At 40.3% G+C, this 17096-nt stretch overlaps 1 protein-coding gene across 3 annotated transcripts in view; it reads left to right on the forward strand.

Moving 5' to 3' along the window:
• The window catches only part of SLC28A2 (solute carrier family 28 member 2), a 120804-nt gene that overhangs the window by 18055 nt on the left and 85653 nt on the right, over window positions 1-17096 (forward strand). For 2 of the 3 annotated variants that reach the window (XM_082450090.1, XM_082450091.1), the window contains exons 2-3: window positions 1710-1801; window positions 1936-2030. In XM_082450090.1, coding sequence (XP_082306216.1) covers window positions 1710-1801; window positions 1936-2030 — 187 coding nt within the window. Of the gene's footprint in view, window positions 1-657; window positions 744-1709; window positions 1802-1935; window positions 2031-17096 lie in introns of all 3 variants that reach the window. The other variant, XM_082450089.1, reaches the window with a different exon arrangement.

The raw sequence follows: 17096 nt of genomic DNA on the forward strand, positions 1-17096 counted from the left end.
CTCCTTAGTGTGTCAGGGAAGTCTTCACCTCTGTGCCTTTGTTTCAGTTTCTCCCTCTGGTGGTATATCTTTCCCCTTCTCCATCAGTGATTCCCTACTTACCTTTCAAAACTTTCCAGACTCAGGGCCAATGTTACCAACTCTGTAAAGCCTTTCTTGACACATGTCTTTCCTCACTGATTTGTAATTCCTTCATGGCAGAGGCAATATCCCATTCATCTTTGTGTCCTCAGCACCCAAAACTGTGCCTGGGTGATGGTGAATACTTAACAAATATTTGTTAAATGGATTAGTTAGTAAAAGACTTCCTAGCAGTCATTTAGAATTGAATCATGTACAGTCCTTCATTCTTTTGTTTTCTAGCAACTGTCGTTCCCGTACAAAATGATGCTAAGTTTTCTGAGTACAGAGATCCTTCTCTTATTTTTCTTCTCCATACTACCCCGTGCCTAGTTCTGTGCTGGGCAACGCTCCTGCTGATGTGCCTGTTAGGAATTCCTGCAGAATTCTTAGACCTGACCCTGCAAAATAGTCTTTAGAACATATAAATATTTAACTTGAGAGTTGCACTCCTCCTCTACAGAGAAGGGCAGGCACAGCAAAGGAGGGCCCAGGGCAAAATGGGCCAATCAGGAAATCCCTCTCTCTCATCTCCAGCCCATCCCTTCAGAGTCAAGGTCTCGTGGAGCTGAGTTTTTCTTTCTGTCCTTCACTGAGGCACCAGAGGAATCCTACAAACTGGAGTAAGTAATGGTCTTGGAGGAGGGCAGGAACCTGATTTGCTAGATTTCTTAATTGATCATATTTAGACCAAATTCAGTTAGTTCTGTGCCTATACAGGAAAGCCCTAATTTAAAAAACAAAAGTTGTTTGTTTATGTATGTTTAATAAAATATTTAAATGGTTGAAGAGATCACAGTAAAAAACAAAAACAAAAACAATTCCATAAAATTGAAGGGAAATTTCTACAAAGTAAAAAAAATCTCAGATGAACCTATATTATAACTTTGAATGTTTATCTATTAAGGTTGCTTATAGTGAGGCTCAAGTGTTTGTTTCTTTATTCTCTCATTTTGTTTTAAAACTTTCTTTACTGGAGATAATGAACATTCATACTGATTATTCTACGTGTAGGTTTCTTTTATTTATCTCATGAGGTACTCTCTTAGATGCTCCAGAACCAATTCTCATGCTACATTATAGTCAGGAACTGGAAAGTCTGTTAATCTTGGTTTCTCAGTAATAGGTTGGGGGCTGTGGTCTTCCCAGCCCTCTGCCTTCTTGTTTTCTTCTCACTCAGCACAGCTCAGTGGGGCCACCTGGAGGCTAACGGGAGTAGTTGCCCTCTAACCATTCCTTAAGGGGACTGAAGAGGGTCCTTTTTAGTCCAGGTCCTGGAGCCCTGGGTGAGCCACTGATTCATTTCAGTTCCCTTGCCCTTCATTTCTCTTTTCCTATCTTATTTCTCCTTCCTTTGCTATTCACAATAGGAAGTAGAAGTCTGTATTTCATTGTTTTTTATTTTAGAATTATGTTTCCAATTTTCTCAATTCTCAGTTCTTAAACAAATCAACTAAATCTCTAAATTTTTTTTTTTCTAAATATTTTTAGTTTTGTTTTCCTGTGGGTAACTGGCCCTAAAAGTTCTATCTGGCCCCATATTATAGAACAACTAATCTTTCAGCCTTGGGTCTGAATTTGTTTTTCAGGAGAACAGGAGATGGAGAAAACAAATGGGAGAGAGGGCATTGCTCTGTCCACAGTGGAGACTGGCATAGAGAACCCAGGGCTGGAGCTTACGGTAACTCACCAGTTTAGTTTCTGCACATCTCTGTGGGCCGATGCATGGCCTCATGTAGGGTCTTTGGTTGCTCGCAATCCCTATCACCCCTGGCAGGGCCTTATGACTGACCTCAACTCTACCTGTGCTTACAGGAAGAAGGAATAAATCCTGAGGAACCCAGGAAGACTGAAGAGCAAGGACACAGCCTTGGGGATGGATTGGAACCTCCCACTCAACAGAGGTACAGGTGTTCTGGCATTGATTCAGTTAAAGCCTAGGGTTGGCTAGTATGGTTGGTGGACTCAGAAGAGGTCAAACTTGCCCTGTTCTCAGGAGCTTATGATCTTGTTGTCGAAATAAGACTCACAGCCACCTGCTGTTACCAAGTGCACATATACATTTTTATGTAATTAATTGTTACATAAATCTGTGCCATAAGTAATGAGTTCAGCGATATCAGTGTTGGTTGGACTGGCAACAAAAGAACAAAAATGAGAATAACAACAACTAACATTTATTGAGTACTTGCTATTGTGCAGAATGCTTTATGAAATTAATTCATTTAATTTTCATGCCAACAGGTGGGTACTAATTTTAGTCCCCTTTTTCAATTAGAAAATTGAGGCTTAGATATTAACTTACCCATATAATTTTTTTTAAATAGCTCTTTTGGAATACTCAGATTTGGGGATGAGGAGAAAGAGAAATAAGAAATTTAAAAAGATGGAGAAGGACCCACCAAAAGAGATAATAGAGAAAGGTAAAAAGTACAGTCTTGAAAGTCAAAAGAGAAGAAAGTTTCAAGAATGAAGGTACAATCAATCCACAATGTTCTGTGTATCAGGAGACAAGGAGAAAAAATCTCTGAATTTGGTCATGGTTATAGTCGCAGAAGTAATGTCTGTAGAAGTTGTTGGGGTAAAATAGGTCCGATGGAAGCCGTGTTCCACGGTGTGGAAAAGAGTCTGGGTATTTATAAAAAAGTGCAGAAGTCATACGTTGAGAAGCTTAGAAGAGGATATTGGATAGTTTCTAAAGGGAATATATGGATATATGGATCTGTGTTTTTTTTTCTTTTTGGCTGTGTGGTGTCTTCATTGCTGCACGTGGGCTTTCTCTAGTTGCAGCGAGCGGGCACTACTCTTCGTTGTGGTGCGCAGGTTTCTCATTGTGGTGGCTTCTCTTGTTGCGGAGCATGGGCTCTAGGTGCGCGGGCCTCAGTAGTTGTGGCATGTAGGCTTCAGTAGTTGTGGCACACGGGCTTAGTTGCTCCACGGCATGAGGGATCTTCCCGCACCAGGGCTCGAACCTGTGTCCCCTGCATGGGTAGGTGGATTCTTAACCACTGCGCCACCAGGGTAGTCCTGGATATGCGTTTTCTTCTCTTTATTTTTAGGAATTAACTAAGTGACTTCATAGAGAAAACAAGCTTAACTTTTTAAATTCTGTTTTCTTCTCCAGAATTTCACGTCTGTATACAAATTGATATATATCAATGTGGACATTACTACTTTATATTTTTGTTTTTCCACTTATTTTATACATCACATTTCTATGAACTGACAGCAAGCTTTCTATAAATTTTTCATGCTTACATAATATTTCATACTTTGTTTAGCAATATAGTGGTTAATGTGAATTCTAGAATCAGACTGCTTAGGTCTATATATGAACTCTACCCAGTGATGTGCTGGTAAATGTTTAAGAATTGGCTCTCCAAGAGTAGTTTTGCCATGAATATTGGTTCATATTTTTGCTCGCCTTAGTGAGTAAGACCCTGGGTTGGCAAACTTTTTCTGTAAAGGGCCTGATAGTAAATATTTTAGGCTTTTCAGGCCATAGGGTCTCTGCCACAGCTACTCAACTGTACCATTTTAGTGGGAAAGCAGCCACAGATGATACTAAACAAATGGGCATGGCTGTGTTCTTAAAACTTTATTTATAAAAACAAGGATGGACTGGCCCACAGACCATAGTTTGCCGCTTCTTGATCTAGACAAAATAATAAATCAACCTTTGATTTGTAGCATTTGCCTGTAGTATAAATACTCTCAACATGGCTTATTTCAAGCTACCAATGGGATGTCATTGAATGAGGAGTTGGGAAGAGATGGGCAATGGCACATCATTACATAAGATTTCCACCATACACACAGAAGAGAGACCCTTAAGAGCTTAGGTAACAGTAAAGTGTAGCAAAATAATTAGGAGTTGTCCTGAGATTTATGACCGGTCTTGTTATAAACCAGAAGCTTGGTGTCATAGTTATGGCATATTAGTCAGCCTCTGCCTCTTCCAGTAGCATCAGGGCCTCCTGCTTTGCACCTGCCATGCTGTGGCTCAGCTTCCAGTGACGTGTCCTGGTGTGCCTGGTGGTTGTTGAGACAGTGGTCAGGCTACCTATAGATTAAAGCCTATTTAAACACAGGGCTGTGTCTTTCTCTATTAAACTTAAACCTTCTGACTTATGTGGAGCCTTTAGAAGATTGTTTGATAATTGGTTTATATTTAGCCCAGTGACTGTGCTGGGCATAGAAAAGACAGAGTATAGATCCATCTTAAAGTGCCCCGCCCAAGTTAGGGAGTGGGTTCCATGAAGCTGTTGATCAGCTCTTGACTCTTCTAATACTGGGCTTAAATTTTTTTTAAATTTCGTTTTAAAAAATTGAAGTGTAGTTGATTTACAATGTTGGGCTTGAATTCTTATTCTATTTTATTTTTTTCTAGCTGCATTGCACAGCATGCGGGATCTTAGTTCCCCAACCAGGGATGGAACCCGTGTACCCTGTAGTGGAAGGGTGGAGTCTTAACCACTGGACCACTAGGGAAGTCTGTGGACCTTCCTACATTTTGTCAGGTTGCTGTTGGTATCTTAAACTGCTCTGATGTATAATTGTGTCCAGTTCCCTCAAATCTCATCAACTTTATGTTTTCTCAGATGAAAAATTTGTTACATAGATGTTAAATCATGCTTTAAAGTTATAACTTGCATTTCTTTGAATCCTAGTAAAGCTATACATTTTCCCCATTTAGTTTACTTTCTGTATTTCTGTGTGTGGTTTGCTTTCCTTCTTTTACCACCTATAGTAGAATCTGGATTTTGAAACTCATTTCGTTTCTGCTGAACTATTCAAATAGCACCCATAAAGATTCTTGTTTCCAGTCCTTCCCACTTGCTACACACCTATCTTATATAGATTCTACCAGAACTGCCTAAAGCATGACTCTGAACTGCCTTGTTCAAAAACCTCTATCATTCCCCACTGGTTGGCATTCAAGTCTTCCCCACTCCTCCTGCTCTCCAACCATGGTTTGTACCTAACTTGACTTTCCAAAATTAACTCTTACAATTCCCTTTCTAATGCTCCTCTATGCATTAGAATTAACCCTCAATTGTTCCTTAAATATAACCTTTCATTTCCTGCCTCTGTGTCATGTTTTCCATCATTCCCTCTGAGTGAAATATCTTTTCATTTTACATCTTTCTGCCCAGATACAACATATCTTTTAAGGCCCAACTCAAGAGCAATCATGTCCATGATATTATCACAAATGGTCTTCCTCCTCCTCAACCTCACTGGCCGTAGTCCAAAGAGGCCCGTTCTTCCTCAAAACTCCCATAACATTTCTATTTGATCTTCTCTAATAACACTTAAAAGTTTTGACACTGTGTTACAGATTTATATGTATATTGCATCCCCTAAACTGGACTGTAAATACATTGAGGGCAGGATCCATGTCTATTTCATCCTTTTATCTCCTATAGCACCTGGTACAATGCTTTACCCATAGTATATACTCAAAAATTCAAAATATTCAGAGTTCAATAGATACACTTTTGAAGTAGAATTGACAAGATTTGATGACTGATTAAGGCCAGCCATTCTCAGGACACATACTCGTACCCCTGTCTTTATCCTTTCTTCTGTTCTTGGTTCCTCAGGATATCCTTAATCTGATTCTTCAGTGCAAACTATTTTAGCTTCTCTTTCTTTTCATTACTCTTTCTGAATTTAGCCATTTCTATAAAGCAATTTAGCAAAGCATAAACATTTTAAAGAAGGTTCTTTCTGTTGTTGTTAGAATTCAAAAATGTACGGTGGTGGTGAGGGGTGTTTGTTTTAAAGAACTAGTGAGCTTGAGCACATCTGATGGCTGAAAGAAGGAGCCGGGAGAGTCAAAGAAAGAAAAGGAATGGACAATAGAAGAGGATGGAGATAGTGAGATAAATAATTGTCAGATAAGCCCTTAGGAGTTGCAAGGAGGTGGAATTGAGATCAAGAGTTGGAGGATTTGCTTTGGTAAGCGGGAAGGCCAGTTTTCCCTAAGATTTTAGAAAGGAGGCTCAGAAGCTATTGGATCAGAGATGTGCTAAAGGATCTAGGGCGAGAGAGACTGAATTTCGGTAAAATAGAGGGTATACCTGCTGAAAGCAAAGGAAACTAGGCTTCATAAGAGCATCCCTCTCTCCCTCAGTCCCACAGACCCTCAGCCATATGCCCTTATGCCCCCACCACCACCCCCACAGTGATGCTAGGGTCCTGGGGCTGGCTTAGCAGGGAAGCATCCTGTCCTAAGTTTAGGTCTGGCTGACGGAAGGGCCAGTAGACCTGAGAAGGGCTCTTCTGCCCTAGAGGAAAAGAGTCATGTACTTTTTCTAGCTTGTCTTCTAAATACTAGCTCTTCTGGTTCTTGATTCCAGAAATGAAGAGTTGGATCATTAAAATTTTCTTTTACGTGAATGGTTTTTTCATTCAAGCCAATTACCAGGAAAAAAAGGATAATGATCATGTACCACATTAATATTGCTTTAAATCTTGCTGAATTTCAGCTATAAATTCTGTTCAGACAGGCCTAGTCTTCACGTGGAGCCCAGTAAAGTCATCACAACTTAAAACAATTAAGTGGAACTTTGGTGCCAAACTGGACTGCCTGAGCCGTCTTCAGTGGTTTGGCACTTCACTTTGTTACATGTGGACTCACCTGCTTATTTACCTTTAGTAGTTGTTTTAAAACTTCTATTCTTTACAAATTCTCAACCCCATTTTTTCTTACCCATTCCCATCTCCACTGCTATATAATAGCTATACAGTCTCCACTGTATATAATCCAATATCATTCCTTTCTAAGAAGACTAAGTATTTTTGTTACTAAGACCCCCATTCATCACTTATAATTTTCTTTGTCTTTGTCCTCTTTTTTTTTTCCATTCTCTCAGAAAAAGAGCAGTCTCCCTCTTGCTTTTTAAAGCTAACCTTCCAGTCTCTGCTTTTTAATTGGCATTTTTAGGCCATTTACATTTAAAGATTTAAATCTACCATCTTGCTATCTATGTGTGTGTGTGTGTGTGTGTGTGTGTGTGTATGTTTTTGTTTTGTTTTGTTTTGCTGCACCGTGTGGCATGTAGATCTTAGTTCCCTGACCAGGGATCGAACCCACGCCCCCTGCAGTGGAAGCATGGAGTCTTAACCACTGGACTGCCAGGGAAGTCCCAGCTATTTATTTGTTTTTATTTGGCTCCACTGCTCTTTTCTTTTCTCAACATATCAAATTTATTTCTTCCACTGTTAACTTTCCCAGTCATCCATTAAGAATAGATTGTCTTTTCACTAGTTACCCAATATTACATTCCTCTCATCAATTAAAGTCACCCCATGCCACTGATTTTATGAAAGTTTTCTTAATGATAAAATTTAGGATTTGGGAAGCATTTATAATTTCATTTGTCACTCTTGGCTCCACAAAACAAAACTAGACAAAATAAAAAGTAAAGGCCCAATTCACAATCAATGAGAATTTAGCTCAACTGTTTACCCAGATCCTTCCTCTCATCTCTGGATTGCAACTAAATGTAATTTTTAAAGTTGAAATATGTTTGACATATAACATTCTGCAAAGATAAGGTGTACAACATGTTAATTTGATATACTTATGTTTGTAATATGATTGCCACTGTAGCAATAGCTAGCACCTTTATCATGTTACATAATGATCATTTCTTTTTAGTAGTTGGACTCAAGTTCTAGCCTCTTAGCAAGATTGATGATTATAATACAATACTGTTATCTATATTGACTATACTGTGTATCAGTTCTCTAGGGCTTATTTACTACTTGTTGAAAGTTTGTACCCTTAACACCATCTGTCCTATCCCCTCACCACCCCATTCCTTGGTAACAACCATTTACTTTCTGTTTTTTAATGTTTGGCTTTTTTATTTTTAATTTATTTTATTATTATTATATTTTTGGCCATGCCACAAGCCTTGCAGGATCTTAGTTCCCCAACCAGGGATTGAACCAGAGCCCCGGCAGTGAAAGTGCCAAATCCTAACCACTGGACCACCAGGGAATTCCCGAGTTTGGCTTTTTTATAGATTCCACATATAAGTGAGATCATACAGTACTTGTCTTTCTTTCTCTGACTTACCTCATTTAGCATGATATTCTCAAGGTCCATCCATGTTGTCGAAAATAGCAGGATGTCCTTTTTTCTCATGGCTGAATAATATTCCATTGCATATATATATATGCCACATCTTCTTTATATATTCACCCATTGATGGGCACTTAGATTGTTTCCATATCTTGGCTATTGTGAATAATGCTGCAGTAAACATGAGAGTGCTTATATCTCTTTGATACCCTGTTTTCTTTTCCTTTGGGCATATACCAGAAGTGGAAATGCTGGGTCATATGGTAGATCTATTTTTAATTTTTTGAGGAAACACCATATTGTTTTCTATAGTGGTTGAACCAATTTATATTCCCACCAACAGTGTATAAGTGTTTCCTTTTCTCCACATCCTGGCCAACACTTGTTATCTCTTGTCTCTTGATGATAGCCATTCAAACAGGTGTGAGGTGATATCTCATTGTGGTTTTGGTTTTTATTTCCCTAATGATTAGTGATGTTGAGCATCTTTTCATGTACTCATTGGCCTTTTGGATATCTTCTTCGGAAAAAATGTCTTTTCAGTTCCTCTGTCCATTTTTAAATTGTATCTTTTGTTGTCATTGTTGTTATTGAGTTGTATGAGTTCTTTATGTATTTTGGATATTAACCCCTTATCCAGTATATGGTTTGCAAAAATTTTCTCCCATTACATAGGTTGCCTTTTATTTCATTAATTGTTTCTTTTGTTGTACAGAAGCTTTTGTTTTTTTAAAAAATTAATTAATTAATTAATTATTTTAATTTTGGCTGCATTGTGTCTTTGTTGCTGCACGCAGGCTTCCTCTAGTTGTGGTGAGCAGGGGCTACTCTTCGTTGCGGTACGCGGGCTTCTCACTGCAGTGGCTTCTCTTGTTGCGGAGCACAGGCTCTAGGTGCACGGGCTTCAGTAGTTGTGGCACGTGGACTCAGTAGTTGTGGCTCACGGGCTCTAGAGCTCAGGCTCAGTAGTTGTGGCGCACGGGCTTAGTTGCTCCGCGGCATGTGGGATCTTCCCAGACCAGGGCTGGAACCCATGTCCCCTGCATTGGCAGGCGGATTCTTAACCACTGAACCACCAGGGAAGTCCCGCTTTTAGGTTTGATATAGTCCCACTTGTTGACTTTTGCTTTTGTTGTTTCTGCTTTCAGTTTCCTATCCATAAGATTATTGCCAAGACCAATGTCAAGGAGCTTCCTCCCTGTGTTTTCTTCTAGGAGTTTTATGGTATCAGGTCTTATGTTTACGTTTTTGATTCATTTTGAGTTAATTTTTGTGATTGGTATAAAATAGGGGTCCAGTTTCATTGTTCTTTATGGGTTTATCGAGTTTTCCCAACACCATTTGTTTAAAGAGACTATCTTTTCCCCATTGGGTGTTCTTGGCTCCCTTGTCAAATAGTACCTGACTGTATATGTGGGACTTTAAGTCTGGGCTGTCTATTCTATTCCATTGGTCTATGTGTCTTTTTATGCCTGTACCATACTGTTTTTATTACTATAGCTTTGTAGTATAGTTTGAAATCAGGATATTTGATACCTCTGGATTTGTTCTTTTTCTTCAGGATTGCTTCAGCTATTTGAGGTCTTTTGTGGTTCCATACAAATTTTCGGATTGTTTTTTCTATTTCTGTGAAGAATGCCATTGGAGTTTTTTTTTTTTTTTTTTTTTAATAATTTTTATTGGAGTATAGTTGCTTTACAATGTTGCGTTAGTTTTATAAATTTATTTATTTATTCATTTTTGGATGTGTTGGGTCCTAGCTTCTGTGCAAGGGCTTTCTCCAGTTGCGGAGAGCGGGGCCACTCTTCATCGCGGTGCGCGGGCCTCTCACCGTCACGGCCTCTCCCGTTGCGGAGCACAGGCTCCAGACGCGCAGGCTCAGCAATTGTGGCTCACGGGCCTAGTTGCTCCGCGGCACGCGGGATCCTCCCGGACCGGGGCACGAACCCGTGTCCCCTGCATTGGCAGGCGGACTCCCAACCACTGCGCCACCAGGGAAGCCCCCATTGGAGTTTTGATGGGGATTGTATTGAATCTATAGATGGCTTTGGTTTGTATGGACATTTTAACAATATTAATTTTTCTGATCCATAAACACAGATGTCTTCCATTGTTCTTTTTTTTTTTAAAATGCCTTTCCTCTTTAATACCCTTTCCTCTTTTTATGCCTTCTTTCAGATTAATTGAAAAAAAATTTTTTTTGGCTGTGCTGCACAGCTTGCAGGATCTCAGTTCCCCAACCAGGAATTGAACCCGGGCCCTTGGCAGTAAAAGCATGCAGTCCTAACCACTGGACCACCAGGGAACTCCCTGAATATTTTTAAATGATTCCATTTTACCTCCTTTATTGGCTTATTAGGTATATAACTCTTTGTTTTGCTATATTAGTGGTTGGTTTAGAGTTTGTAGTGTATATTTTCTTTCTTTCTTTCTCTCTCTCTCTTTCCTTCCTTCCTTCCTTCTTTCTTTCTTTCCTTCCTATGCGGCATGTGGAATCTTAGTTCCCTCACCAGGGATGGAACTGGTGCCCCCTGTAGTGGAACCATGGAGTCTTAACCACTGGAGCACCAGGCAAGTCCCGTGTAGTGTATATTTTCAACTTATCAAGTCTACCTTCAAGTGATATTATACCCCTTGGCATATAGTATAAGAAACTTATAATAGTATACTTGGCATATAGTATAAGAACCTTATAATAGTATACTTCTGTATGTCCTCTTCCGGCCTTTATATTACTCTTGTTTATGTTTATACATTTTACTTTCACATATGTTATAAACCCCATACTACAATATTATTATTTTTGTTTAAACATTAAAGTTATCTTCCCATATGTTCCAACTTAAATATACCTGCACCTGCATGAATCCTTATCTTTTCCCCTCCTTATCAGAAGGCCTACTCTGCCTGAGTTTGAGGCCAACCTCTTTATCCATCTTCTTAACGCCACCCTTCTCCATCCCCTTCAACAGGGCCTCTTTCCCCTACCTCTTCAATTATCCTTTCCCTCAATCTATAAATATACTCAAGTTTCTTTCCTCAAAAATCAACCTTATCTCAAACTTGTGTAATCTTTTTCCTTCATGGCCAAGTTTCTTGGAAACGCGGGATTTCCTTGCTCTTTCCATTTTTCTCACCTCCCCATTCAATTTTCAGCCCAGTACAATCTAGTTTTCACCATCACTGCTCTGCTGAAAATCTTTTACTCAAGTGAGCAATGAAAACGTACTTACCAAGTCCAATGTACACACACTTTCACTGGGCATCTGCAGCATGACCCTTCTGACCCTTTCTTTCTGGAAACTCACTTATTGATTTTAATGGCACTATCCCCTCCTCATTCTTCTACCTCTCTGGATGTTCTTTCTTGTCTGTTGTTTTCCAGAGCTTGTCATTTGTCTTCTCTTCTCACTCTTACACTTAATGTCTTGATTCCTAAAGCCACATCTGAAGCCTGAATCTTTGTTTGAAGCTTCTGGCCTATATATCTAACCACTTACCAAACACCTTCATCTAGGTGTGACATACACACTTCAAATTAAACATTAAAACCAAATTTCTGTCAGCATGGGTTTGATACTTTTCTACTCAGTCAGGCCCTAGTCAGGCTGGGCTGTAGGCACACAAAGATAAATAAACTCACATTTCCTCCTCAGGTCTGTTCCTCCTCCTGTCTTTTCTATTTTGGTTCATGTTATCACCCTGACTGAGTCACTCACTGAAGGAACCTCATTTGTCATCCCAGTTTCCCTCCCCTTGATGTTGATCCTCTTTCTCAAACACCTATGCCTTTGTTACAAAGTTTTAAAAGAAGAGATTTTTAAAATCTTCTAAAGTGGAAATGGAAAATAATTTAAAATAATTCAATGCCTTAATGAAAAACTGATTAATGAATTAAAGTGGCCTAATGGAGATACAATTTCATGAGCAAAATTCAGCAAGGTTCATATGATTCTGAATAAAATGTTTATAATAAAAACATGAATTTCCTAATGAATTAAGAGATCCTGGCAACAGTCGTCAATGCTAACATCTCAAAAATAGAGACAGCCTGTGCCTCCTGATAAAAGCATGCAATGTCTCTGACACAGTCCTGCACACCCGCCTCCCCCCCCGAAAATGAAATCTGATCAGGTCTCTAACTCTACCTACAATTTATAGGAAATACAGGGGGAAGGAGTAACAGGTTCAATTGTACCGCAAGGATGCAATCATCAAAATGCAGCCTGGGGGAAACCTACAGAACAAACAACCTACTTTCCTCAACAAATAAAAGATGGCAGGACATTCAGATGGAAAGACACTTGAAAGAAGCTTCATCCAGCTGCAACATATGGACCTTAAAAAGATCCAGATTCAAAACCCAAACTGTAAGAACAAAACTAACAACACTTATGAGAAAATCAGGGGAATCTGAACTCTGACTAGATAACTGATATTAAGGAATTAGTGTCATACTGTGATTAAATTGAAAATTAAACAACAAACAAACAAACAAACACCTATGCCATTCACCTCCTATCAGTCCTCCCCTGCACCTTCAGTTACTTCCATACTGGCCCCTAGCCCATCCCTCACCACCTGCCTCCAGAGTGATCTTTCTAAAAAATACATATTTTACTTATGTTATTACCTTGCTTAAATTCCTCAATGGGTCTCTGCTTTCTACAAGATAAAACTGAAATTCCTAAGCATGATATATAGTCTAAATGACCTGGCTTCTGTCTTCTTTGCATGCTTTCTTCCCACCATCCATCGACATGCTCCCTGCTTCTCAGCGACAGTAAATCATACTGTTCTTTCAAAATGCTTGGCTCACTCAAGTATGCTTTTCCTCCTCTAGTGGTAGCCCAGCCCTCTCTTCTAACTCCTTGAAACACATCCCCTTGGCAAATGCCTTCCCCTTTCCCTTTAGGATCAGTTCATCTGTCCTCTTCTTTGTGAAAGCTTCTTTGACATTCACAGGCACGGTTACCTGCTCCTTCTCCTCTACTCTCTTCGCAATTATAACTTTGGAATTCTGGAATGTTCCCTGTGGAATTCCAGTCTTTCATGTCTAATTAGAAGCCACATGGAGTAATGGAAAGATCTGGGGTTTAAATCCTAACTTTGCCAGCAGGCTCACTTTCCTTGCCTGTGAATATAATATTAACCCTGTGGTTTTGGAGGAGGATGATTGATGAGGTCTTGCAGTACCTGGTAAAAAGTGCTTACTAAATAGTATCTGGTTTTTCTTTCCTTTAGAGGCAATTTTTTGAAAAAGTGGTCCATATATACTCACACTCACTCAATCCCCTGCAATTCCATTTTCATCCAGTCACTCTCCTGTAAATGGCTCTTTCAAACAGAACCAGTCACCTGTTCACGGCCATCTTCTCATTTGCTATGCTACCTGATCTTACACATCACTGAATGTTGTTGACCTCTCCTCCTTTTTTTTTTTTAATTATTATTATTTTTTAAAAAATTTATTTATTTTTGGCTACATTGGGTCTTCGTTGCTGCGCACAGGCTTTCTCTAGTTATGGCGAGCGGGGGCTACTCTTCGTTGCGGTGTGTGGGCTTCTCATTGTGGTGGCTTCTCTTGCTGTGGAGCATGGGATCTAGGCACACAGGCTTCAGTAGTTGTGGCACATGGGCTTAGTTGCTCCGCGGCATGTGGGATCTTCCTGGACCAGGGCTCGAACCCATGTCCCCTGCATCGGCAGGCGGATTCTTAACCACTGCGCCACCAGGGAAGCCCTCTCGTTCTTAAAGATCATTTCTCTTTTTCGCTTTTCCTCCTAGCTCTCCAACTGCTCCTACTAAGTCTGTTGTTTCTTCTAGCTGCCCTATCAGAGCAACAGTTCTAATTTCCTGGGAGGATGATGGTAAGCCTGGCAGGGACAGATGGGGATGGCAAGATAGGTGGGTGGGTGTGAACTGCACAAGTTACTGGGAGGGAGGTCTGGAAGGGCATCTTGGGCTGGACTAAGTTGCATGTCAGTGCACATCTTGAGTGAAGAACTTTAGGCAGCCCATCCTTGCTGGGAACTCCTCCCCCCAACCCCTCCAGTTTTTGTTTTTGTTTTTTTTTCTCTTTAGGGCCTCAGCCTGAATTCAACAGCTAAATGAGCCAGAGCTCCTTTGTCCTCAAATTCCTATTGAAATCGTTAAAAGAAGATGTAAATAGGGACAAATTGTGTCAGCATAGGAGCTACATGATGAGCATTAATCATATACTAGAAACTAGAGAAAGTTTTGCTAAAAATGGAACTAAAGGGCTGGCCTGCAAAGGCCATTGGGGAAAGAGTCATGACTCTCCCTAATGAGAGGGAGCCTTACCTAGGGAGACTCTACTGTTTTTCAGAATCCCCGCTACCTCTAACCTGAAGGATTAAGAGTTGTGGAAGGAAGAAGTTGAGGCTGGGTAGAAGGGCCGGTTGGAAAACCCACTAACTAGATGCCTCTTGTTTTTGTGGATCTTTGAATCTCTACTTTTAGTGTGAAGAAGATCTGACTTTTTATTGCACGTCAAGCAGAGATTTGGGTCCTGTGTGGAGAGAGGGTTCTTTTCCAAAGCAACACATCCATCACAATTCAGCAGTTAAGCAGCCGGCTGTGTTCTGGTTTAGGTTCCCTTCTCACTCTACCTGGGCTGATGGTTCTCAGAACTGGTCATCCCTCGGTGCACAGAGCCTCTGACTCCAATGTAGGTTTGCTGGCCACCATCTGATAGACTTTTCTCTTGCCTTCCCTGGTTTTCCAACTCCTTTTTGGCTTTCCACTTTGGTTTATTAATAAGCTTTTTGCTTCTCAATCACCATTCTCCCTTGAACACTTTTTGTAACTGTTCTTGAGCTCCTCTACAACACTATCCAGCAACCCTTGCCCATCCAGTTTTAAACCAGCTTTATACACACCTTTGAATCTGGCAAAGTGGTACCCAGTACAGTACCCACTGACCAGTTCTTCTTATTCTATCATCAAATGAAAACTTTGGACACCTTGAAAAGATTCTGGTCACTTCTACCTGGAGGCCCTTGCCCTTTACTCAGACCATCATTTGGTACTGGGTTGACTCATTTTCTTTCTTCTAGTTCTTACTTCAAGCCAGGGCGAGCAAGGATTCACCCAGGGCCCCACTGTCAACAGTCACAGGAGATGGATTTTTTGAAAGCTATCTACGCCTTCCATTCTAACTGGTAAAAGATAGTACCCCAGACCCTGGGAATTTCCATAGCTTTGTCTCCCTTAGTTGGGGGAGTTTCCACAACTTGTGGAAAGGGTCACTGAGAAAATGCACGAACACCCTTGCTGCTGGGCCTGACCTATAGTGACCACTAATGCTATGTTCAGCTAGCACAACCTATCATCCTTACCCTACTCTTTCCCATGCTGTCACTTGAGGCTGCAGGCAGTAAGCATGTGAGAGCGTTACTATTAGCCCATATCTGCAAAGGCTTCCACACACATACCTGGAGAATTTATGAGTGGGTACAGACATCACAGCAAGTTATGGACAAGATATCAAGTGTCACCATCTACCAGACAGATTTTTTTTTCTCAATTCAGCTTCTGAGTATAACACAGTTACTAACTCTCAAACTGAACCATTATGTAAAGAGCTTGGTTGCATTAGCAAGATCCTAGGCCAAGCAGGATGCCAGGATCATGAACACCCGTGCACATACCTCTATGCACTGCTTCTCAGTTGGTTTAAAAGGGTCTGAGAACATATATTCTCTTTTCCTTGGAATGTCCTGTGTGATTTTTTTTTATTTTAATTTTTTAAAACAGATGTCCAGTTGTAAATTGGTATGCTAGGATCAGGTTGTTCATGGGTTTTACAGAAATGAGTGTTCTTCAGACTTCTGGTAGTACCCACTGATCTTTAGTTCCCAGGGAATGGTTGAATGTGGTCATGAGGTAGTGGCAGAAATCTTTTCTAGGTATGTGGTTTATATTTATCCTAGACTAGTGAGTGTCCCCTCTAATTTTGCAATGGCTTTGCTGAACTGGCATTTGATTAGGTATGATTTTAAATCAGCTTCACCTAATAGATCCGTTTGGGTCCGAACAGGAACAGACATAATACTTAAATTAGAATAATTAGAGAAGGGTTTATTTACAGAGGGGGTTTATTTACAGAGAGACCATTACAGGGATGTGTGCAAGATGTAGTGGAATCACAGGGAACAATAGTGCAAGAACCTGAGGCTAGAAGCAATGAACAGTTACTATTCCTAGGCCCAAAGGGACAAGATATAAGAGAAACCAGAAGGAGAGTCAGATAAAGACTTCAATATGCTGACCTCAGTCTTTTCATACACTCTGATCTCCTTTTGGGTCCTCTTGGTAGAACCCAACTAGATAATCCAGAGGGTTATGTAATCCCACTGATGCAGTCCACATGGGTTAGAATCCCAGGGCACAGAGCAAGATGGAGAGTGGATCTGGAGGAGCAAACCAAAGATATCTGGCACACATGGGAAGTCTAGGATTGAAATTACATTAGTTCCTTGATATACTTTGCAAATGATATTCCAAAGATATTGACATCCTTCAGGTACACTGACACCTCTAAGCAACGCTTTTTACTCACTACTTTCTCTATTAAGCATGGAAAGGTAGCAGAGTTCTTGAGATCCTAAAGTGTCCTCTTGAATTGATAAGTCAGGTGGTGATAAAGAATGTTTTCTCCTTTCTCAGATCACCTATATCTGATAATACACACTCTACTCAACTAACACAGGATTGGACTCCCTGAAGAAAGAAGAAATAAGGGGAAGGAGAGAGGAGTGAAAAGGAAGGCTTTGTATAAAGAAGAGGGAGTGTGTTAGATGGGAGAGGTAGCAATGGAGAAAGAGCCATGGAAATCTGTGAGCTAAGTCCCCAG

This window comes from Balaenoptera physalus, assembly GCF_965194825.1.
Source record: "Balaenoptera physalus genome assembly, chromosome: 2".
In the NCBI taxonomy this organism is placed as follows: Eukaryota; Metazoa; Chordata; class Mammalia; order Artiodactyla; family Balaenopteridae; genus Balaenoptera; species Balaenoptera physalus.